This window comes from Sylvia atricapilla, chromosome 6, assembly GCF_009819655.1.
Source record: "Sylvia atricapilla isolate bSylAtr1 chromosome 6, bSylAtr1.pri, whole genome shotgun sequence".
NCBI lineage: Eukaryota > Metazoa > Chordata > Aves > Passeriformes > Sylviidae > Sylvia > Sylvia atricapilla.
The window spans coordinates 16,380,820-16,402,282 of record NC_089145.1 but is presented as its reverse complement, the minus strand read 5'-3'; the positions used below and the strand labels follow the sequence as shown (position 1 = coordinate 16,402,282).

At 43.1% G+C, this 21,463-nt stretch overlaps 1 protein-coding gene across 10 annotated transcripts in view; it reads left to right on the top strand.

The window, feature by feature from the left end:
- The window catches only part of BRSK2 (BR serine/threonine kinase 2), a 304,686-nt gene that overhangs the window by 197,306 nt on the left and 85,917 nt on the right, over nt 1-21,463 (top strand). For all 10 annotated transcript variants that reach the window (XM_066320953.1, XM_066320952.1, XM_066320951.1 and 7 more), the window contains exons 3-4: nt 3,803-3,888; nt 16,384-16,524. In XM_066320953.1, coding sequence (XP_066177050.1) covers nt 3,803-3,888; nt 16,384-16,524 — 227 coding nt within the window. The remainder of the gene's footprint in view (nt 1-3,802; nt 3,889-16,383; nt 16,525-21,463) is intronic.

The window sequence follows — 21,463 nt, the reverse complement described above, 5'->3', positions numbered from 1 at the left end:
TTCCTCTGGGGGAGAATGACAGTGTGAAGTAGAGATGGAGGAGAGGGATGAAAAGTATTGCATGATTCCTTTAAGGGTCACGTTGCCCCTGTGTTGCACTTTGTCATTAGCTGAATCACTGGAGCATCCTGTCAAATCAACCTCCTGCACAGATTTTTAGAATGTCTAATTGGCACCTGCACAGCACCTGCACGGCTACATGTTACCAATGCATCTCCTTTTGCCCTGCACAGCTGTTTCTCCCAGTTTCAAGACACAGTCAGCAGCCCACCATGTCATAAGGCAACCCTGCCTAGAGTTGGGATCCTGTGGTGTGACCCAGTGTTCATGCAAGAGAAAAGCTTTGCTTTATTCCTTTCTCTTTTAACATTAGGCAAATGTTTCTCCATGTTTCCTGTTTATCACAGGCTCTGAGCATCCCTAGACAGGCTATTCTGAGCTTGCCCTGCTTTCTGATAATTGCATGTGCATTAAAGCAAACACCCTGCAGGGTTTCTCCTCTCCCCTGTCCTTGCCAGCTCAGAGCTGGACAGCATTCCATGGCTTGCAAACACAGGGCTGCGCAAAAAAAGACATGCCAGGGGCTGCCAAAGCTCTGGGGAAGAAGGCAAAGCTGTGTGCTATTTCAGGCCTCTCTTATTTTGCCAATGAGTTCAGATACCTCTCCTTTCCTAGTGACATGATGGCTGTGAGGTCCTCCTGAGCTGTGCATCAGTGACATTGCTGTTGAGATCTACAGTCTGTGTCCAACCCATATCAATTACTGGCTTCTTTATAGGGATATAAAAAATTAACAGGATCCAGGGGAGTCACCCATCAAGTACTGACTGCAGTGGTAATTCTGAGAAGATGGTCTGTTGCATATTTTTCCGAACTCTTGTTTTGGTTTAAAATGCAAAAGAGGCAGGACACTGCTGTAAGATTTTTTGAGGATGAGCTTTATCAGACTGCTGTTAAGAGAACTGGGAATCTCTAGATCTTAAAGTAACACAACTACTCGTGTCTTGTGCCTCTACATGGGACAAAGTCCTGGCCTACGAGAAGTACAGTAATGACATTTTTGCTTCATAAATGCCGTTTCACTGAAGGGCATTACTTTAAAGTCTTACTTGTGATGATCAGTTTTGTCCTTGGTTTACAGATAGAAGAGGTAGCAGACTGTGGAAAGCTGACTGGCGCAGACAACACACCGCTGAACTGAACACACTGCAGTCAAATGCTGCCAGGCATATCAAGACAGATGCTCTCTACATACCTGGCTTGAAATTGAGACCTCCAAAACTGCAGGAGGTCTCTTAGGATTTAGTTCCCAGGAGTTTAAAAATATGCATAGAACCTTCTACACTCACACATGATAGAAGAATAGCATTTTGGGTCTTTTCATTTGGTTCTTAGAGTAAATCTGTAGGTCATAAGTAGACAGTGCCTTTCTATTTTGATTGTCTTATCAAACATAGGCCACACAATGCTGTAGCTGAATTCCCTCCTCCAAGTGGTAGCCGTAAGTCACTGCCTCTTCTCATGCTTTAGGACAGTAACCAAGCAGGACCCTGACTGGATGCTGCCATCCATCAATCACTTGATCTGAACTTACATTGCCACTGAACTAACCAAGAGGTTTCTCTGAAGTGAATTACCAATGCAGTTACACAGCCCATCTGCAGGGAGTTTTAGTTTTCATAGGCAGGATATCCCCAGGAAGAAGATTGTGCCTGGATTATTCTTGTCATAGCTAGTGCACTGGTCACATTCCCTGTGAAATACCTATACTTCCCCGTCCAAAAGGAACTTCATTGGAGTTGCAGTTTCTGAGCAGCTGCAGAACATGTTACTGGTGAATCTCAGTACTATTTGTGAGAGTGTTGTGAGAGTGGGTGCTGCTTCTGTTTTGTTTCTCCTCATTTTTGAAGCAAATCCAACTTTTATCAATTACAGGGCTGAACAAGCCCTCTGCAAGTATCAGTGCATATCTTGTAAAAGAGAGGAGTAACAGGTCTTTTTGAAGAGGAGGCAAAAATGGAATAAACCAGCTACCCCCTGGGTCTGTGGTGAAATAGCTGAACAGTTGAAATCTACCCAGCTTTTGCTTCCTGTTTGTACAAGTAGCTTTCATCAGAGTGCTGGTCATGAGTAAGTTAACACCCACAGAGCTGTCACCATCAAGCACTGTGTATCACTGCATTCCTAGCAGTTCTGGCGGTGCTGAACTGCGTACATACGTGTTCAAATGCATTCCCCACTTCTCTGAAGGAGCTATTTTCAGAGATCCCAAGTGTGGAAATGGAATCTCTCAGATGACTTTTGACTCTGCAGAGAGGAATAAGTGTCTTTGAAAGACTGAGATTGGCACATGTACAAATATACTTTCTTCCATCCCTGGTATGTGAGGAAGGCTAAAGATGACGATGTAGTGCAATAGTTGCTTTTGCTGTTTTTATGTGGTGCTGTAGAGGAAGAGAGATCTGTGGTAACTGACATGCTGGGAAATCCTCCTCTGCACAGTGCTGCAAACTACCATTTTCTAATTTCCCGCAGAGTATCTTACTGGCATTCAGGTAAAGTTGTCTGTGTTCAGGCTTAGCAGAGGATGTTCTGAGGAAGTTAAAGGACATCAGGAACTAAAGCTGTACTGGGGCAAGTTCCTAATTACTCATCTGATCCCTGCATGGGAGACATTAAGGGATGGTTTTGTAGTTTGTTCATGGTTTGTTTGTCAGTATAGCAGCTCTGGGACAATCGGTTATTTAAAGGACTGGAAAAAATCCTACCTGGTTGTCCTTGTTTGTTTCTTTAGGTCTTTTTCCTGCCTTTCTGGATTCCTTGAAATTTGGCACTGTGCAACTGACTGTGTAATGCTTAGACTGCATCTTGTTGCAGAGTTTATTTCAAATATCCAAAGTCTGCACAGTGCTACATTAACTCCCTTTGACTTAGCCTAGGTCAAATCAGAGCAGATACAGTGTGGTTTCAAGCACCAGAGCAATTTTGCTAACAGCTGAGGAATTGCACTGGCTCCGTCTCTAATGAATACCCTTAGTGGTCATGATAGGAATTTTGGGTGAGAACAGGGCTTTCACTAATTACAGGGACTTAGTCACAACTTGTTACCTCAGCATTGAAAACATGCTCTTGGAAGTAGCCACACTTGGACAGACTGGGAACTGAGGGAAAGCACAGTCTTGTCCTTGAGGCTCTGAACGCTGCATCTCCAGTAATCTGGTTTAATTTCTTGTTGTGCCTTGTACTTCTTATGTCACATCTTATATTTCTTTCCCTTTCTGTGCCTCAGTTCTGGAGCTGTAAAATCACATGGCTGAATATCTTCTCCCCCACATGCACAGCAAGTTCTTTAGGATGGGGATTTTCTAACATTAATTGAGTATGCAGTTCATAGAGCAGCCACACCTGTGGCTGTGGGAGATCAGGAGAGTGACCTATGTGACATCTTGGAGTTTCTGTACTTTGAGAATATGTCATTGGCTTTGGATTGTGAGGCAGGAACAGCCTTGAATGCTCATGTAACTCCCACAGCTAATTTTCTTTGGTAGATTTGGGACTTTTCTTTCAACCTTGAAATTTTGCTGGTTTTTGGTTCTGCAGGGCAGAGAGTGCTGAGACTGAATAAATTGAATTTATCTTAAATGATGTAAGTGCTAAATAAGATACATTGTTACAATGTTCCACATCCTTTGCATAGGAAGAGGAGTGGAAAATGGATAAATGGGAAGAAAATGTGTGACAATACCTAATGTATTCTAAGACCCAGCTTCTAATCTTCTCTGTTTCTTTTTGTTTCTTCCAGGTGGAGCGGGAAATAGCCATCCTGAAGTTGATAGAACATCCCCACGTTTTAAAGCTGCATGATGTTTACGAAAATAAAAAATATTTGTAGGTATTACTGGCTTTTGCCAGAGGAATGGGAAGGGAAGAAGGAAGGGAGGGAGGGAGATCAGGGTTTTGGAACTTGGTAGCATTTCTGAAGGAATGGAACAGGTGTGTTTTCACCCTCTGCTGGTGTCTGTGTGATATTTGGTATTTGGATGAGGAATGAACACTCATTATTTCCCTGACTTTTCTCATGTTCTTTTCTGTACTTTCATAGAATCATAGAATCATTAAGGTTGGAAAATTTATCACTGTCCAACCATTAACCTACTGCTGCCATATTCAACACTAAATCATGCCCCCAAGTGCCACATCCACATGTTTTTAGAACACTTCCAGGAATGATGACTGCATCATTTCCCTGGACAGCCTGTTTCAATGCCTGACCACCCTTTCAGTGAAGAAATTGTTCCTAATATCCAATCCAGACCTTCCCTGGTGTGATTTAAGGCCATTTCCTCTCATCCTGTCACTCCTTAACTGAGACAGGAGACTGACTCCCACCTGGCTACAACCTCCTTTCAGTAAGTTGTGGAGAGTGGTATAATCCCCACTGAACCTGCTTTTCTCCAGGTCAGACATACCAACTCCTTCAGCCACTCCTCACAGGACTTGTGCCCTAGACCCTCCATTGTTCTTCCCTGGATATTCTCCAGCATCTCAGTATCTTTCCTGGAGTGAGCCTTTACTTATAAGAAACTTAATATGCTGTTTCTTTTCATACTTTAAAATAGAAGAAAGAGTTCAAACCAATGTTTTCTCTAAAATAGCAAGAGAGATTGAAGGTTTGTGCTGGTAAGATCTGGAACCACTTTGAATCAAAGCTGTAAGAGACTTAGACTGAATAATTTGAATAACCTCCTTCGTCTAATAGTTTTCATTGAAACCCTCAACTCTCACTGAAAGTGTTTTAAATTTGTCCCATGAGCAACAGATTTTTGTTTTAAGGGCCACTGTAATCCCCTGATGGTTCTGCAGACAGTTATGTAGCAAAGCTTTTTTTTTTTTTTTTGAGATTTTTTTCCAGATCATTATCTGTGTCAGGTAGGGCAGACAGGGCTGTTGTCCACCGACAATCACTTTAGCTTGATTTGGGGCACTAAATATCTTGTATCTGTTGTCAAACAAACAGGCCACATTAATCTTGGCACAACAGGAAAAAAATCAATGCTCTCCACATAGAAATGGGTGACCCAGTAGGGAACTCTCCTATTTCCAGCTTTTTAACTGGTTGCTACAGGTAGAAGAGAGTGGTTTAAAAAGATTAAACAATTTTTAAAAGCCACCATCCACTGCTGACCTCTTTTTAGTGTCTCAACACAAGAAGGGAATGACTGTTTATCCAAAGAAAGTGTGTTGAATGGAGGTAACAGTCCCTCATGGACTATTCATCCAGTCTTGTTACTGGAGCAATGCATTCCTATTCTGAGAAGTGGGGCCTCTCTGCCTAAGGGCTGGCTTAGTAGAGCAGGCAGTAATTTCCTTTGGATTCCCTCTCCTCCTTTGGGGCAGAGTCTGCCATCCGTGCTGGAATGCAGTTGCCAGAAAGAGCTCGGGCAGGCACTGGGTGGAGGCTGGCTCAGATGTTTTCAGAGCTGCATGCTGAATGCTCTGTCCTCAGTGGCATAAATGGTCATGGCTCCATGAAGCCCTGTTTGCTGCAGATGAGGGCAGGGGCCCAGATCTAACACAGCCTCTCTGTGTGCAGACAGGCAGCAAAGGGAAATCAGGCTTTACAGGGAATAGATTCTCCTTTACTCCTGAAAAGAGAGGCAGAGGACATTTTCTCTGTATGCAGGTTAAAGCGGGGGTGAGACCCCTGTCTTGATAAAAGAGAGGGAATTCTTTGTGATGTTGGTTTCTGTGTTGTGTAACCCTAGGTACGTGCACACAAGTGCACACTCTTGCATGAACAGAGCAAACAGCTGATGGTGGCAGTGGTGACAATGTATGAATACAGGCAGAAGAAAGGCCACGAGGGGATGGGCTGTAGAGGTGCTGAAGCTTTCTTCTTGCTCTGAATGCCTGTGAAGCCCCAAGCTGAGCTTTCCTTCTTTGCTCCATAACACTTGGGGGCTATTCTGCTCCCTGTGAAAAATACCGGGTGCTCAGAGCAGTGGGAATGGCATTACAGTATTATTTAAAAAAAAATAATCCACAAACATTTATTGGCAGGAAAATATCTTCATGATGAAAAGGAAAGCATCCCATATCTTTAAACTATGTCTGGATATCCTGGTTTCTAAAAAACGCTGGGCTCCAAAGCGTGCTTTGCCAATGACCATTTAGCCTTTAACAATCACTATGTCTGCTTTGTGCTGTAGCTCCTCTGCCTGTAAGATTAAGCTGTCTGCATCCCTCTGCTGAAAGACACTGACTCTGAAAGAACCCATGACTGTTAATTAAGTTTCATTTTTTATTAGTCGCTATTCTAAAGAAAGGACACGATGCAGAGCTTCTGCCAAGCCTCTGTGTTCAAAATTAGAAGCAGCTGTGGCTTTTGATAAATCTGAGAGGTGGAAGAGAGTGCCTGCGGAGGGGTGAGGTGTTAAAAGTGTGTGGGGGCTGAGAAGTTTGGATGCATGTACTTTCCCAAATAATAAGACACAGTGACCTCTGGTTCTCACCAGCATCAGGAAAGGGATTGCTCTCTGGTTGTGGCAGCACCTTTCCATCATGTATGCCATCCCAGCACTAGCAGTAGTGGCATGGTTTCAGAGAAGCTCATGAATTATGGGTGATATTTCAGAAGCCAGAGACTAATCACAATGCAGCACTAGGGAGCATTTCCTCGATAACTGTTAATTTCACAAATCATGTTTGACTTTTAGTTTATGATTTAATTCGTGACAAGGGGCTTTGGTTGAGTAGATTCCTAATGCATCCATGAATCAAATCCTTTTTCCACAGTTTATTCAACACTGAGAATGAGTTTTTCAAAAAATAATAAAAATCTGTTAGCATATGTGTGATAGCCAAGCAGTCTTTTCCTGTTTATTTTGGTAGGGTTCTTTTTTGCCAAGGTAGTTGGAGAGTTGGAGATGGCTATGAAATCTATTATTCCATCTCGTTATCCATCATTTTGAGTTGTCTTATTTAGTGAGATTGTGGACTGCACATCTAGGTGGAGGATGGGGGGATCACAGCAGCACTGTGGCTCTCTGTAAGTGACATACAGCCTCAGATATATATTGTGTTGGCTAAATGAGCAATATTATTGACAGTTGAGTTATTTCATGTTTGTTGTATGATCACACTGATGGCCTTCAAGCAAGATTGGGAGTTCACAGTAATAGATAATTTTGAAACAGCTACAGACAATCAATGCCTCCCTCTCTCTCATCATGTAATGTCAATAGACAAAGCAGCCAAGATGGGGGTTCATCCTCCCTGTTTTAAAGATCAAAATTAATCAAAGTGGCCTGGTATGGGGAATGATTATTGGGCTACCAAAACTTGGGTGTGCACCAGTCAGTTTGACTAAGGAAGTGCAGTCAGTCAGGAATTTTAGGGAAATACAAATCATAAAATCATCACAGCATGGGTTGGAAGGGACATCATCCAGGTGGGGGGAGTGAAACACAGCAGCACTCTGGCTCTTAGATATCATCCGGTTCCACCCCTCCCCTGCCATGGAGAAGGAACCCTTTGATTAGACCAGGTTGCTCAGAGCCTCACCCAAGCTGACCTTGAACACTTCCAGGATGGAGTGTAGCCCTGGCTTGTGCCCGAGATGTTTTGGTTTTCTGAATTTTTTTTTTCCCAGGGAATTTTCTGTAAACAAGAGACATGTTTTGTAACTGTAACTTTGTTTACATTCTTCTCCCTAGGAGGGGCTTCTTCTTGATGTCCTTCTGGTCTGAACAATGTGATTGAAGAAGTTTATCTTCTTGTCACCAATCAAATAGGTCTTTGTAGAATAGCATAAAAGGGAGACACATTCCAAAAATAAGAGTCATTTTCAGCCTTCTAAAGTCAGATTCTGTGTCATTGTGGTGTACGACAGCGTCAGTGGGGCACGTACTAAGACAAGGAACAAGGCAGTAACAGATAATAAAATTGTGGTGTGTTCTGTAATACACACTGGAGGGACACATTCCTTTGGTGATTTCTGCATTGCAGATGAGCCATGTGAACCTGGGGGATGATCCTCTTTTCTTTGTGCTGTGAACAGAAAAGGTCTTCCCTGAGCTGACCCTACACAGAGTTTTATTTACTGTGCTTTCTGCAGTACATTCAGCTTTTCTTTGGATCACAGAAAAGCAGTTTGTTCCCTGCTGGAGGAGCTGTTAGCATGGCAAGCTAAGGGCCATCAGACAGTCCACAGGAGATGGAACTTCCCTCTCCAGAGGGGATAAAGCCAATGGATACAGTTCTATTGCAGGACTCCCAACAGGGGTGGCATTATCTGTTTTGATCTCATTTGATTAACTATTTAGTTTCAGCTGTCAGGGGCTTGGTGGGGAGTGGAAATAAAATAGGGAAAAAAATACATACTAAGACACTTCATGCCCTTTTCTTTCAGATGTAATACTGCTATTTCTTGATTCTCTTTTCATTGATGTCTATGTATATATGTATATCTGTAAACTTCTATGTGAAGTTGCATACAGATATTCGAGTATATATGTGTAGATTTATATGTTGAATGATTTTCAAATCTTCCCATTTAAGATTTCAAATTTCACATTTTGTGGCAGCGTTTATTTTACATGTCTATATCATCCAGTTTGATCAGTATTTTAAGCAAGAATCTGTGTTGAGAGGAGGAGTGGACACCAGACAGTTGTTCTCTGAAAGGTGCCATGCATTCCTCAGCACCTTTTTCAAATATAAGTGCCTTTCTCATCTTTTGTCAGTACAATGCTATCACAGCAAGTGCCCAAATCTCAGCAATGTACACAACACACTACCTCCTGATTTCAGAGGTGAAGGTGCAAAAGCAACGAGTCAGATAAGAAAATTAAAAAGTCCTCCTAGCTGTGCACAACTTATGTTTCTGGCTCATACAAAATCAGGTGGCAGCAGGAATGAAGGACTTACAGCTCTGGTGGTGTCTGCAGAGGCCTCTGTGCTGCCTGCCCCCTCCTGCAGAGTTTTCCTGCAATTCTGTTTATTTTTATTGAAAACTAATTGTGAGATGCCAGCAGATGCAGAAAAGAGAAAAAAAAAGCTCTCTGTGTTCTTGTTAGTGGTAGGCCAAGATTTGGCATTCAATCCATCTGCAGGGAAACCTGTCTAAAGGCAGAGGGAGAGTTCAGAAAGTCAGAATGACTCCAAAGGTTCAGCACTGAAAATTAATTTTCTGGTAGGTGTGCACCTTGGGAGTGAGGCTGTGGTATGTCAGGTGCTATGAATACAGTGAAATAAAATAAAACAGGATTGGAAAGCAGAATAGCATTCTGCCTGAGCCTTGATTAGAACTAAGGAAAATATTTGTAACCAGCTACTCTGACCCCCTTTTCTTCTGTTGTTGACTTGTTTTAGGACTGTCTGGAATTACAAGCCTGTGTAGCCAGAAGAAAGCCAGTCAGTGGTAGGAGTGGAGCCAGTGCACGGGAGGTTTGGCATTCAGAGTGGGACTGGAGACCAGGAGCTGGCCAGAAGCCAGGGAAGAGGTGTTGGGTGTCACCACTTGCAAGAGGGACACCAGCCTGGTACAGAGTAGGGCCTACAGAGCTGCTGGTGGGAATTAATGCTACACCTTGTGCAACAAAGTCTTAATAAGCTCTACCCAAAAGCCTGACTGTATCCTCTGCTCACTGCCTGACACCTGTGCTTGGATACCATCCAGGCCATGATGCTGGGCTTGGGGAAAGGCAGGCCCACAGTGGAGCAATTCTGTGACATGAGCAATTCTGTAAGATGTTGCTTCAGAGCCTCAGTACATTCTCATGCCTGACTTCTCTTTTAGACTTTAGTAGGCAGTGCTGTATTTGTCTGGGCCCTGGTTGTTACAGCAAAGGCCGCTTAGCTCTGAAGAAGAAAGCCCTGAAGTATACAGTCACTAACAGAATTGCAACAGTGACCTACCTGATGAGTGCTGTCGCAGCTCTGCCCATCCTGTGCTGAGGATCCCTCTGGCTAAATCCATTCCATATCATGTGCCCATACAGGATGGCTGCTGCAGTGCCTTGGCATCCTTGACTACATACCATGAGGGCACTGCTCAAAACACCTTTCATCCCAAATAAATCAAAGTACAGAGCACAACAACATAATCTCTTACTACCTCTTTTCCCCAAAAGCTCCAACCTGTTCATGCCCAAATGTAACCAGCAATCAAATACAATATCCATTCAAACATGCAAACTCGAGTTAAAATTGTCTTTTAGAAAACAGAAATCTAACACATGCACATTTTCTCACAGGCAAGGGGTGTGGGGGGGAAATACAGAGCTCCTGGCCCAGTGCCAAATACGGGTTTAAAAATTCATGCCCGCCATAAGAATTTATATAACTTCTGAATAATTTATAGACTATGCCAATAACAAGGGGCTTTATATCTGATAGAGATTATTTGATCAATAGAAAACAGTGCAGAGAAAAAGCTGTCAAAAAGCTACAGAGCATGGCAGCCTGGGCAACTTTTAACCTCTTCCCTGCCATGTATATGTCCAACCATATATTTGTATGGAAGGACATTTTTCAAGTAGGGTGGTAGCCTAGAACGAGAATCACCAGGTCTTTTTTCTTCTAGAGGTTTTCCTTTGTTAGTCTTTTGTTCCCTAAGACAGATCCCTTTGAAATGCAGTGAGCTTTCTAGCTCTCAAATTCATTGGTCAAAAGGAGTAGCCAGTTTCTTGTGAATCATCTGCCAGGATTACTGTGAGATGGCCCCAGGTTGTGGCAGTGCCAACCCTACCATTTGTGGTGCAGCCATTTCAGTTTGTGTTTCATTCTGTGGCAAAACTGAAGATTGAGTTTTACAGTTGGCACATTAAACATCAGCACAGAAGAGAAGTAAAGACTTACCTGTCTTTATGATGGAGCTTCCCACCTGATGTTTTAAGTCTTTGTGTGTATCTTTTCTATATAACTGCATCTGGGTTTTGCATCTTGCTGGAGTGCATGGCTGAAGCCATGCATCTTAAAAACTAACAAGTGCCACATAGATATCTAGTCAAATTCTTGCATAGTAAAAGCTCTAGGACATTGCCCAGTGATGTGTCATGGTACCCAGTGGTAAGTTCAGGCTTACATTGAAGACCAACTTGAAAACCTAATCGTTTAGGTTAAGCAGAGTTGTGTTTTACGTATGTAAATGTCATATCATTTAATAAAAATAAATTAACTGCTTCCCTAGCAGCCAGCTAATTGCAGGCACTGATGGACAAACCTTCTATTGACTAACTAAAATGTGGGAATTGACTTCCGTTCCAAGAGCATTAGACAGGATTTCTTGGTAATCCAAATTTTTTGCATTTTTAATACTTACCTGAAATACTTTGTGTTTCAGCATGAGCTCTCATCTAGAGATGTCTCCATTTAACACTTTTATAATAAGAAATCCATAATTGGTGTAGCTGTTAGTGTGTTGTAAGTTGTCCTGAGAAAACAAGAGCTGCATACCCACTGATGGACTGCTGCAGGCAATCCCATCTGGCAAGAATTTTACATTTCATACCATTTTTACTACTGGCTAAAAGACAGCTTTTCATTCTTTGCAGATCATAACTGGTGTGTTTGTTTGCATTTTGGGGTTTTTTGTTGTTACTTTGCCAGAAGTATCTGGTAGTGCATGGTCCTGGTGTTCTCTGTGCCAGTTAGTCTGTCTTTAACAGCATTTTTCTGGCATTGCTCAGAGCCAGCCTGTTTCTTTAGTTACTGTCCTGACCTAGAGGTAGCATAATGCCTCTGTGAGGGCTCTCTGAGTTACTCCTCAAAGCTCCCTAGGGCATGGGCAAAGGCACCTTTTAAGAAGTTGTGGTGTAATCCACCAGATGGAAGGAAGAAATCATGACGTGTCGTTTTTTGCCATTTTAAGTGATAGGAGTATAGTGCAACAGTAATCTATCTAATCATGGAGAAGTCCTTGCTGTGCTGGCATGGACAAGAATGGGACAAAAACAGTTGACAATCCCACACACAAAGGAACCGTTTGGAACAGGAAGTCCAAGCTGTTGTCAAGTATCTCAGCAAAAACCAGCCTTCAGAAAGGAGCTGAAGAAAACTCATGATGTACTGTTTTGGTTCCTGAAAGAATTAAAAAAATGAACTGAAAAGAAAGAAAGAAAAAACTAGGATTATTCTAAGCCTACATCTCTGATGATATATAGTGGGTCATCTGAGGTTAGGAACTCAGAATCTTTTATTGAGAATGTGTTGATGATGGGATGCAGATGGAAAAATGGCAAAGGGAATAGATTGAATGCTGCTGGATGCAATCTCTCTGCTCCTCTCCAATCAACACAATTATTCCTGTATTTAGTATTCAGCTTCTTTGCTTTTAAAGAGTAAAGTCTTTTCTCCTTTAAGCACTGAAACTCAACTGGAGGTTTTTAGTTTCATGTCTTGGCTTGTAGCAGGGATATGAGCAAATAATGCAAAATGTGGACCTTGGTGTGTATGAAAGTGAGCTGTGGCCTGTGAGAATATTTGCAGCCTCCTAGAGAATATATCCAGTGAGGAAAAAGTAATTGAGACTTTATTTTTAACATACACTTGACTTCATACTGAGTTGCAGAACCCTGCTGTTTTCTGGCTTTTCTGGTGTCCTAGCAGGCAAAGGGGAAATTGGGGGTGGGGACAGCATTGAGTAGAAGGCACAAGGGACCACAAGTGTTAATCTCAGCTCTAATACTGGGTGACTGTAACCCTGGACAAGTCACTTGGCTTCACAGTTCCCTATCAGTAAAGAACAGGAGGTTAATGCTTGTTAAAACTTTGTCTCTCATGTGAAATGCAAGGATTGGAAGAGTTGGGCTGTGTCCAGAGCATCCAACATGTGAGAGCTGGGTGCTCTTACAAAGTCTTTTTGTCCTAACATAGGTTCTGTCTGTATCAGCACAGCATGTAGTGCACATGCTGCCAGCCAGAAACTGGGTCCTTCATTTCCCTGAACCCTCTTGCAATGGCTATTACAGAACAGTCTTCTTACATTTTTACAATGTGAAGAAAGACCGATGCTGTCAATCTTACATAGACAGGATTAAAAAAACCCCCAAAATTTCATTCACCAGTAAGTTGCTTTTCATCTCTAACTGTAATAGGAGAGAAGTTCTGGTTACTGTTCTGGCATTTTCAGAACTTGCTTGTTTGCTTAGAATAAATTGGACGAAGTAGTACTATAATGAAGTGAAAACCTGTCATATCTGGGAAAGATAAAAAGGAAAGGAGACTCATGAAAATGCTTCTTAGTGTTTTTCTCCCCTACAGGCTACATTTTATTTACCTTCTCCTAGATCCTGCAAGAGCTGGCATTAGCATACTTCCAATCCTATAGCACTTTGCCAAAGTAAAGGATTTTAGATGCTGATGTGAACACAGAAGATTTGGATTCTTTTCTGTGCCATGGATTCAGGAAACATGTAGTGTCTGTACGCCTTATTTTCCAGCCCAAGGAATAATGTTCTTTCTTTCCTTTGCTTTTTCTGTTTGGCTTTTCAGAGTGTTTATTCTCTTCTTCTCTGGAGTCACTTAGCCAAACTCACACACACAGATGGGTAGATACAGAGATGCAGCACTTAGTGTGGTCTGTGCAGCTGTCCAGTGGTGCCTAGAACCAGTGCAACACTTGGAAATGTTTAAACCCCTCTTGTCGGCCTGTTTGGAAAGCACAAGTGAACTACTACTGTGCCATGTAATGTGCCAGCAGAATGTTGGCTTGCACAGAGATGGGGACAGGTGCTGAATTATGCCCTTGTTTAACAGAAAATCTCCTAGTTGGGGGCTCTCCTAAAAAATCCAACATGGTGCTAGAGGGAATAGGGCTGTCAGATAACAACCTGAGCTCACAAATCCTAGCTGCAGCTTAACCACGTAGTGCTTGTGGAATGATCCCTGCAGCATTTCTTTCTTGCACTCAACCACTGAGGAATGTGTTTGTCATCCTTCTCACTCATGTCACGTTGGGGGCTTTGTCAGATCAGAATACATCGTCTCTGCTTCTCTGTGTCCCTTGACTTGTCATAGGCACAAATCTTTTTCAAATGCTCTCCCCTGTTCATTTCCATTATTATATCTAGTGCTTCTAGGTGGCAAGCAAAAAAATGAATAACCTTGTAAATGTTCCCTGTCTTTCAATTTGTTTTATTTTTCATACAACATGTCAGTGCATTTTTGTGGAGTGTTTTTAATAAGATGAAGTTGATGAAAATAAATTGCTTCACAGTTCCTGCTGTGGGTGACAGAAATGCTGGGTCTGTATTTTTCCAAAACTGTTTGTTTGAAGCCAATGTGGAGGGTGTTCTGCATGTCTGTAACTGCAATCATCTTTGTAAGATACCTCCCAGAAAAAAAAAAAAAAAAAAGCAGCTAGCAATTTGAATCTGGGGGCAAGATGCACGGCTATATCCAGCTTCTGCTGGGCACAATGAGACAGCAAGCTGTGAAGAAGAATTTTAGTATTGATTCCGTGCCAGAATTGGGTCTACCATATTGGATAGTTAGCCAGATCTGTCTCTGAGAGGGAGAATGAATTCTACCGCAAACCTTCTTACAAGAGTGTCTGTTTGCCAAGGCTTAGGAACCAAGTTTTGGGAATTTGGACACCTCAGTGCCCGTGGCTGCTGTGTATCAGCTTTCTTCTGTGTTTGAATGACTTGTTCAAAAAATGTCATGTCTGTAAACAGTGATCTCCAAATTACCAGCAGACAGTTGGGCAACTACTCATCTGTTTGGAAAGAAGATAACCCACATATTCCAAATGGGATTTTCAATCTAAGATTTTTCTCTTTTTTTAACTGATTTGAATTTTTTTTTTTTAAATCAGTATAACTATGTTTGTTTTGACTTTGATCAAAAAATGCGAAAGTACAATTTTAATTCCTCCAAGTTTATAATTTTATGGTTTTGTCTATTTTTTGTGTCCTTTTACTACTTGTTTTATCTGGCAGGACAGTACCAATGTTTGTCTTTCTATAAGGCAGGGAAGTGCTTTCTTCTTCTGGTAGCTGGGAGCTGACACATGGAAGTTACACAGGAAATGATGGACCAGGAGCTCAGGTCCCACTTTGGCATCTTCAAGGCTAATGCCATTATCATTGAGCAAGCTTTACTTTCTTCAGGACTGTTTTCAGTCCTTCTGCTGTCCTTCTGGAAATGTTGGAAGCTTTGGAAGCTTTTTGGAAACATTGAAAACAGGACTAATTAAGGCCCCAAATTTAAATTAATCTTCCCCACTTTTCATTTCAAATTCAGAAATTTCCATGGAGATTATGCTGCCTGAAGTACAGAAAAGACAGTATCATGGATTAATTATTCTTCATTGTCCAGTCAAATTTGAGGAGTTGGATTAATTCTGGTAGTAAAATAAAACTATTCGCTGTAAAGCAAAGGGTTGAGGGATCATGCTGCACATACAGTTCAGTATGGTCTGCTGTGCTGTTGGAAGGCAGGGACTGAGAAAAACACTCAAACTTGCTTGTTTCTAAAGGATTCAGTTGATGGTGTTCCTGCCACTTCCCTGGGAAAACTGTCACTCCCACTATTAGGCAACATTTCCAGAGATTTATATGGTTGTCCTTTGCTTGGCTGCCTTTCCTTAGCCCTACTTAGAACAAGATGGTCCATGCATGGCAAGTCCTTGCCTTATAGAAGGTTTCAGTCTTCACTCTATGGCTGCCAGGAGTGCTATATGAGGTCAGGAGTTTCCTCTCCTGCTCCTAGGTCCCCTTTGTGCTACATGTATTCCCTCAGTGCCACATATTTCACCTGTGAGTTGCAAGGCCAGGCAGCTGCTCCAGCAAATCACTGCTGTTCAGCAGCAAAAACTAAGGTTTTATATAGGCTGCACACACATGCAGTTTGTTGGGTTTTTTTTGGGTTTTTTGGAAGGGTTTGTTTGTTGTTTTTTTTTTTAATAATGTACCTTGTTCATCTTTTCTTAATTCATTCTGGTTTGTTGACATCTGTCTGGTTCTGTCTGACTGCAGCTTTGCCACAGCTGTTTTATAAAAGAATTGTCAGCTTGGTTAAAGGACCTGAGGCTTCTTGGTACAGAGTCTTACTCCAGTATAGCTTTGAGACCTGCTGTGGAAGCTTATACCTGATTATTCTCTGCTTCCCCTCCTGGTCTTTGGAGTAATTTTTAGCTTCCTGATTATGTCTTGCTATGCCATTGGACACTGAATCCAACAATGGCAGGTCTGAAGTTTCCAGAACCTCTGTTAAACATATTCATCACTCCTGATTTTAAAATTCCAGTTCTCTTCCACTGTTATTTCTGGAAGTGGTCCCCTTGAACTACGTATAAACAGAGTGTTTGCATATAACTGTGAGTGTGAGGGGGTTGGTGTGATCACGTACTTACAAAATCCTGGCTTTGTGTTTTTCCAGGTATTTGGTGCTAGAACATGTGTCAGGTGGGGAGCTCTTCGACTATCTCGTAAAAAAGGGAAGATTGACACCAAAAGAAGCCAGGAAGTTCTTCCGACAAATCATCTCTGCTTTAGACTTCTGCCATAGTCATTCAATATGGTGAGTACAGCCATTTCCAATGGGAGTTCCCTGCTACATAATAAAGGGATCTTACCTTGATACTTTTAATTTTGAGTAACAGTAACTAATGTTGTAGACCTCTAAAAGCAGTGAGTAAAGTGCTGATGTATTTTTTAATTCTTGTCCATGTGTGAGACAGTGTACCAGTCACAGACTTCTCATGGAAAAGATTGTCCATCATTCTTCACTGGAGAAGGATTAATTCACAGGGAATGCTTTAAACAGGAAAACCAAAACCACCGAGGAAAAAGAGTTTTATTTCCATAATTTTTGTGGCACTTACTAATAACTAAGAACTACATACATTGTATCAAAATGGATCCCTGAATAAACCTGGGACAACTGCAAATACAGCAAAGTCATTTTATAGTTCCCTTCAGTTTTTGGAAACCTGCTGGCTTTTGGCAACCTTTACTGAGTTCCCTCTGGGCATTTGAGTCACTGTTGCCTTTAATTTCCTTTCCAGGAGGGAAGAATTTTCTTACTGACTTCATCATATTATTTAACCATGGAGTGTGGTTTAACCTGTGCTTTCAGGTGCCGTTTTATATTGGACCAGTTTCTCTTTTGTCTTCAGCAAGTTGAGAAAATTTGAATTATACTGAAATCAACTTGTGGCGATCAGTCTGAGCACACGAATTTCTGTACAGCTACTGACCCATAAGTGCCTGCTCGCTCGTTTCTCACAAATGCAGCTCTTTACGTTTGGATTGGCTGGGGCAGAACTTTTACATTATGTCTTCATGGCTGCTTCTCCAAAGCCACAGCCAGCCATAGATCCCCCACTCCAGGAGTCCAGGGGCCACTCAGAGATACTGCAGTAGCTGGATTTCCATAATCACTGTGTGGTTATTTCTCAGTACCCATACAGGGATTTTCTGTAACCCCAGTTCTGTGCTGAAAACTCACAAACCAGATGGCCACAGTGAAAACGGATGTTTAAATATTTAACTTGCTCTTCTGGCCCCCTCCCCCTACATCTCTGAGTCATTCCAGCAGGAAATAGTGATCTGTAAGAGAGCACATTTCTAATAAATGGAAAGGGAAAGAAGAGCCTTTCTTGAGGATATATTAAAAAGAGTATACTGTATCAGAAGAGTATGACAGCATACTCTTAGCAGAGGAGGCAGTTCAAAGGTGGTGGATCGGGGTGAGAAGGTCCTGAGGACAATGCCTACCTCACACAGGCAGAGTTACAATAGTCAGAGAAATTCCCAGAGAAGCCAAGAACAGGTTGCATGCCATAACTAAAGGATCTAAGTTTTCTCTGTTGACAGTGACCTCTGACCAGTTTTATTCAGTGAATTCCACGGTTTTTCCTCCCTGCTATTCAACTGCACTGAGTGGTCATGACCTCCTTAGAACCAGCATGATCCTTGGCAGGTTGTTACTTTTTACATACACTGGGCAGTGTAGCCACTGGTGGATTGCATACATACGTGTTTCTGTGTCCTACTTGACTTAATACTTAAGGGATCCAATCCAACAACACTCAAAAATGTTTAAGTAGAGCTGAAGAGAAATTATTTACGCTTCCAAATGAATATTCCAGAGAAATCAGAATCTCCATTGGGATAGAACTTTCTGCTAAAGCATGCATATCTGCACATATATGCTAGCCCTTTGGACATGTTATGGATACTTCTGGATCTGGGAGACTTTAATAAACTGAGTGAGGATCATGCTGAGGCTGTCAGACAGACAAGCATCTCTGCATGTTTAACACTATGTGAAATTTTCTAGGCAGATGCACGTCTCTCTTGAGGAATCCATTTTCCTCTGGTAAATGTATTGGATTGTCGGCAGTAGTCTCGTTTGAAAGTAAATCCCATCTCCTTGCTAACTCCCACCTGACAAGTATCTAGTGCTGGCTAAGTTAGCAGTAAATCATAAGCTCTGCCTCCAGGTCACTCTGAGATTCATGTGGTCTGTGTTATATTCTGTGCTGAATTCTGGACAGTTACCAGAAAATCAGAGCATGCATAAATATATGTGAGTGTAAAACTTAATGTGCTTTCCTAAGCAATGAAGCCTGACCTTGTCCTGTTGTGGGGCAGTGAAATGACAAATCATCTCATCAGCCAGGTTATCCAGTTACGACCACATTGAAAAATGAAGGCTTCTGTTTTGGTTAATGACTAAATGTGGGTGCCTCCAGCCTACTGGCAGAATAGATTGATAGCCTGGTGTCCCCAGACCCATATAATAGTCCCATCCTCTTCCTGCACATCCCAAAACACTGCAAAATACCTGTGGCTTACTTTAACAGCAGCATGTAACCACATTCCGCATTCACTGCTTAAAGTGCATTGATAGAGCAGCATTCCTGGACCAAAGATTCAGAAAGGATTCCCCAATCCCCCTCTCATGAGGAAAAAGCTTCTGCTGCTACCGTGTGGAGAGATTGCCTCTGTCTGAGAAGTGTTTTTAAACAAGCAGCTGAGAAAAGGAGGGAGAATAGGTGTGGAGCTTGAGTCTGTGTGTCGTTTAAAAAACGTTATGTGCTCCTGTTCTTATTTACTGGGAACAATGGGGGAATATTTGATGTACTTCCCTCTGTAGTGCAGTCACTTACAGGGTTTGGTGGTGCACGTTGGCCATGGCGGAACGCTTATGGGAAAGGCACTGTAGGGTCCTCTGAGGACTTGTGTGTGCCCGTAGCACCGCGCCACGCCGGGGACCCGCGGGCACGAGTGGCACCACGCAGGGAGATGTGTGCTACCTCGCTGCCTTCCCTGAGCCGGCAAGCCCTTGGCTCAGTGATGCAGCATTCTCGGTTCTCCTTCCAGCCCTTCCCTGTGCTCCCAGGGCTCTGCACCGTGCTGCAGTGCCTGGAGCGGGCGCGCGGGGAATGGCACAGGGACCTGAGCTTCCCCGGACATCCGTGTAAGGCCATGCGAGCTCGGAAGTTTTCTTTGGACATAACCCATGGGTTTTGCCTGAGATGCCGTTCACCTCGTACTGGGTGTCTGCTCTCCGACATTCAGGGCCTTTAGGGTACCTCCGCTGGGTGCCCCGAACCAACAGCCCCTTTTGAACGCGCACTGCGGGGACAGCTCTCAGCCGGTTGAGCGCCCGGCTGTATTTTCTGCGGGAATCCGTGTGCGAGCAGGTCCGGGGCGAGGCGCCAGGCTCTCGGCTCCCCCGGGAAGAGCCCGCTCCCGGTGTCTGTGGGGAATGCTGCAGCGCCGGGCGGGGTGGGCTGGCGGCCGCCTCATTGGCTGGCCGTGACATCACCGCCGCGAGCCGCCATTGGCGCCGCGCGGCCCCTGCCCCGCCGCGCGCCCGCGGCCTGGCCCGGCTCCGCTGCGCTGGCTGCGGCTCGCCAGCTGACAAATAAAAATATGATTACAGAAAATGCCCCGTGGCAAGCCTTATTATGGCTTCAGAGATAACAGATAATGCCAATTACTGCGCAGGGCAGTGGTGACATTGAGAGGAAATCCCCTGCGGTAATGAGCAGGCAGATGATTATTTCATTTTATTTTTATTTTGGTTGCGTTTCATTTCGTGTTTCTTTTTTTATTTTATTTTTTTTTTCCCCCGTGAGCGTGCACAAGAGGGGTTAAGGCAGGTTCTTTATGAATATTGATAAATGACAATTATGTGGGCCCTTTCTCCTTTCCTTGCCCGGGGCTGTGCTCGTTTGAGAGCGCACAAGGAAGGCTCTCGCCGGAGAGTGTCTGTGTGCCTGCGTGGGCACGGGCATGTGTGACTTGGAGGGCTGAGGCGATGACTAACAGCTTTGTTTGGCTGTGCCTCGTGTTCTTCCCTCAGCGCAGGCAGGGGAAGGCTCCCCATAAAACAACGCTTCGAGATTTCACAGCCGTAGTGCCAAAATCTCGGGTATGTTCCTGCAGGCAGGAGCTGCAGAGCGCTGTCAGTAAGGGAAGCGGGCTTTAGGGAGAAATCTGGGATGTCTCTGAGAAACAGAGCTGAAGAATGCCAGGTGCCATGTTCTGCCGCGTAGTGCCACCCTTCTCAGAGCTCCTTCTCATGGCTCCTGCTCTGCCCTGCTTCATTTATGAGGAGTGTGCTGGGTGTTCTGCAGGGACAGTCTATGCTGAAGGACTGCAGCAGAAGGACACTTTGAAATCATGACTCAAGGCTTCCAGATGTGAAACTGGTCTAGAAATGGAGGAGTTTAATAAGATTCGTTGCTGGGGGTTTGTTTGTTTGTTTGTTTGTTTGTTTGTTTGCCGGTGTGTGGGCATTCAGGTTTTCTTTCAGACCATCAGAAGCAAGAAAGGTGCATTTTCCCCCTGTCGAAAGCTGATACCATTCGTTACCTGAATCCAGGAGTTTCAGTTCTGTGCTCAAGACTCACTGTAAAACGGTGAAGAGTTTTTAGATATCCCTTGTAGAGGGAACCGGAGAAAACCCATCAAATGCAGCAGCTGCAATGCCAAAGGCAAAGTTACCAGCTCAGCTAAAGTCAGGGGAAATGTATTTTTGTAAGTCTTCTTCTTTATATAAGCCACTGGAAACTCAAACCCAGCATAGTCTTACTGTAATCATAACCAGGTAACATTTTCTGGGAAGTGCAGCAGTGATCAGACCTGACAGGCTGTTCTGGCTTTGAAATACATGAATATATGCTTTGAGGAGAGGTTGGCAGGGAGAAACAATATATTTTAATGGATCAATGGAAATAATTGTTTAAAAGCAAGCAATGTTTTATGCATATAAACCCTTCCCCAGAACTCCTGATATGTTTATAGATGATGTCCTTTTTCCTAGCTGAAATTATATTTACTTGTTCTGCAGAATTCTGTGAAAACTTACTAAATTTGAGCATAGCAACCATGGCTATAAACCAAGAAACTTCAGTAGTTAGATACAACTTACATGTTTGAGCTGATTTGCAAGGAAGAGAAACTAAGATTAAAGGCTTTTTTTTGCCCATGAAGTTCAAAAT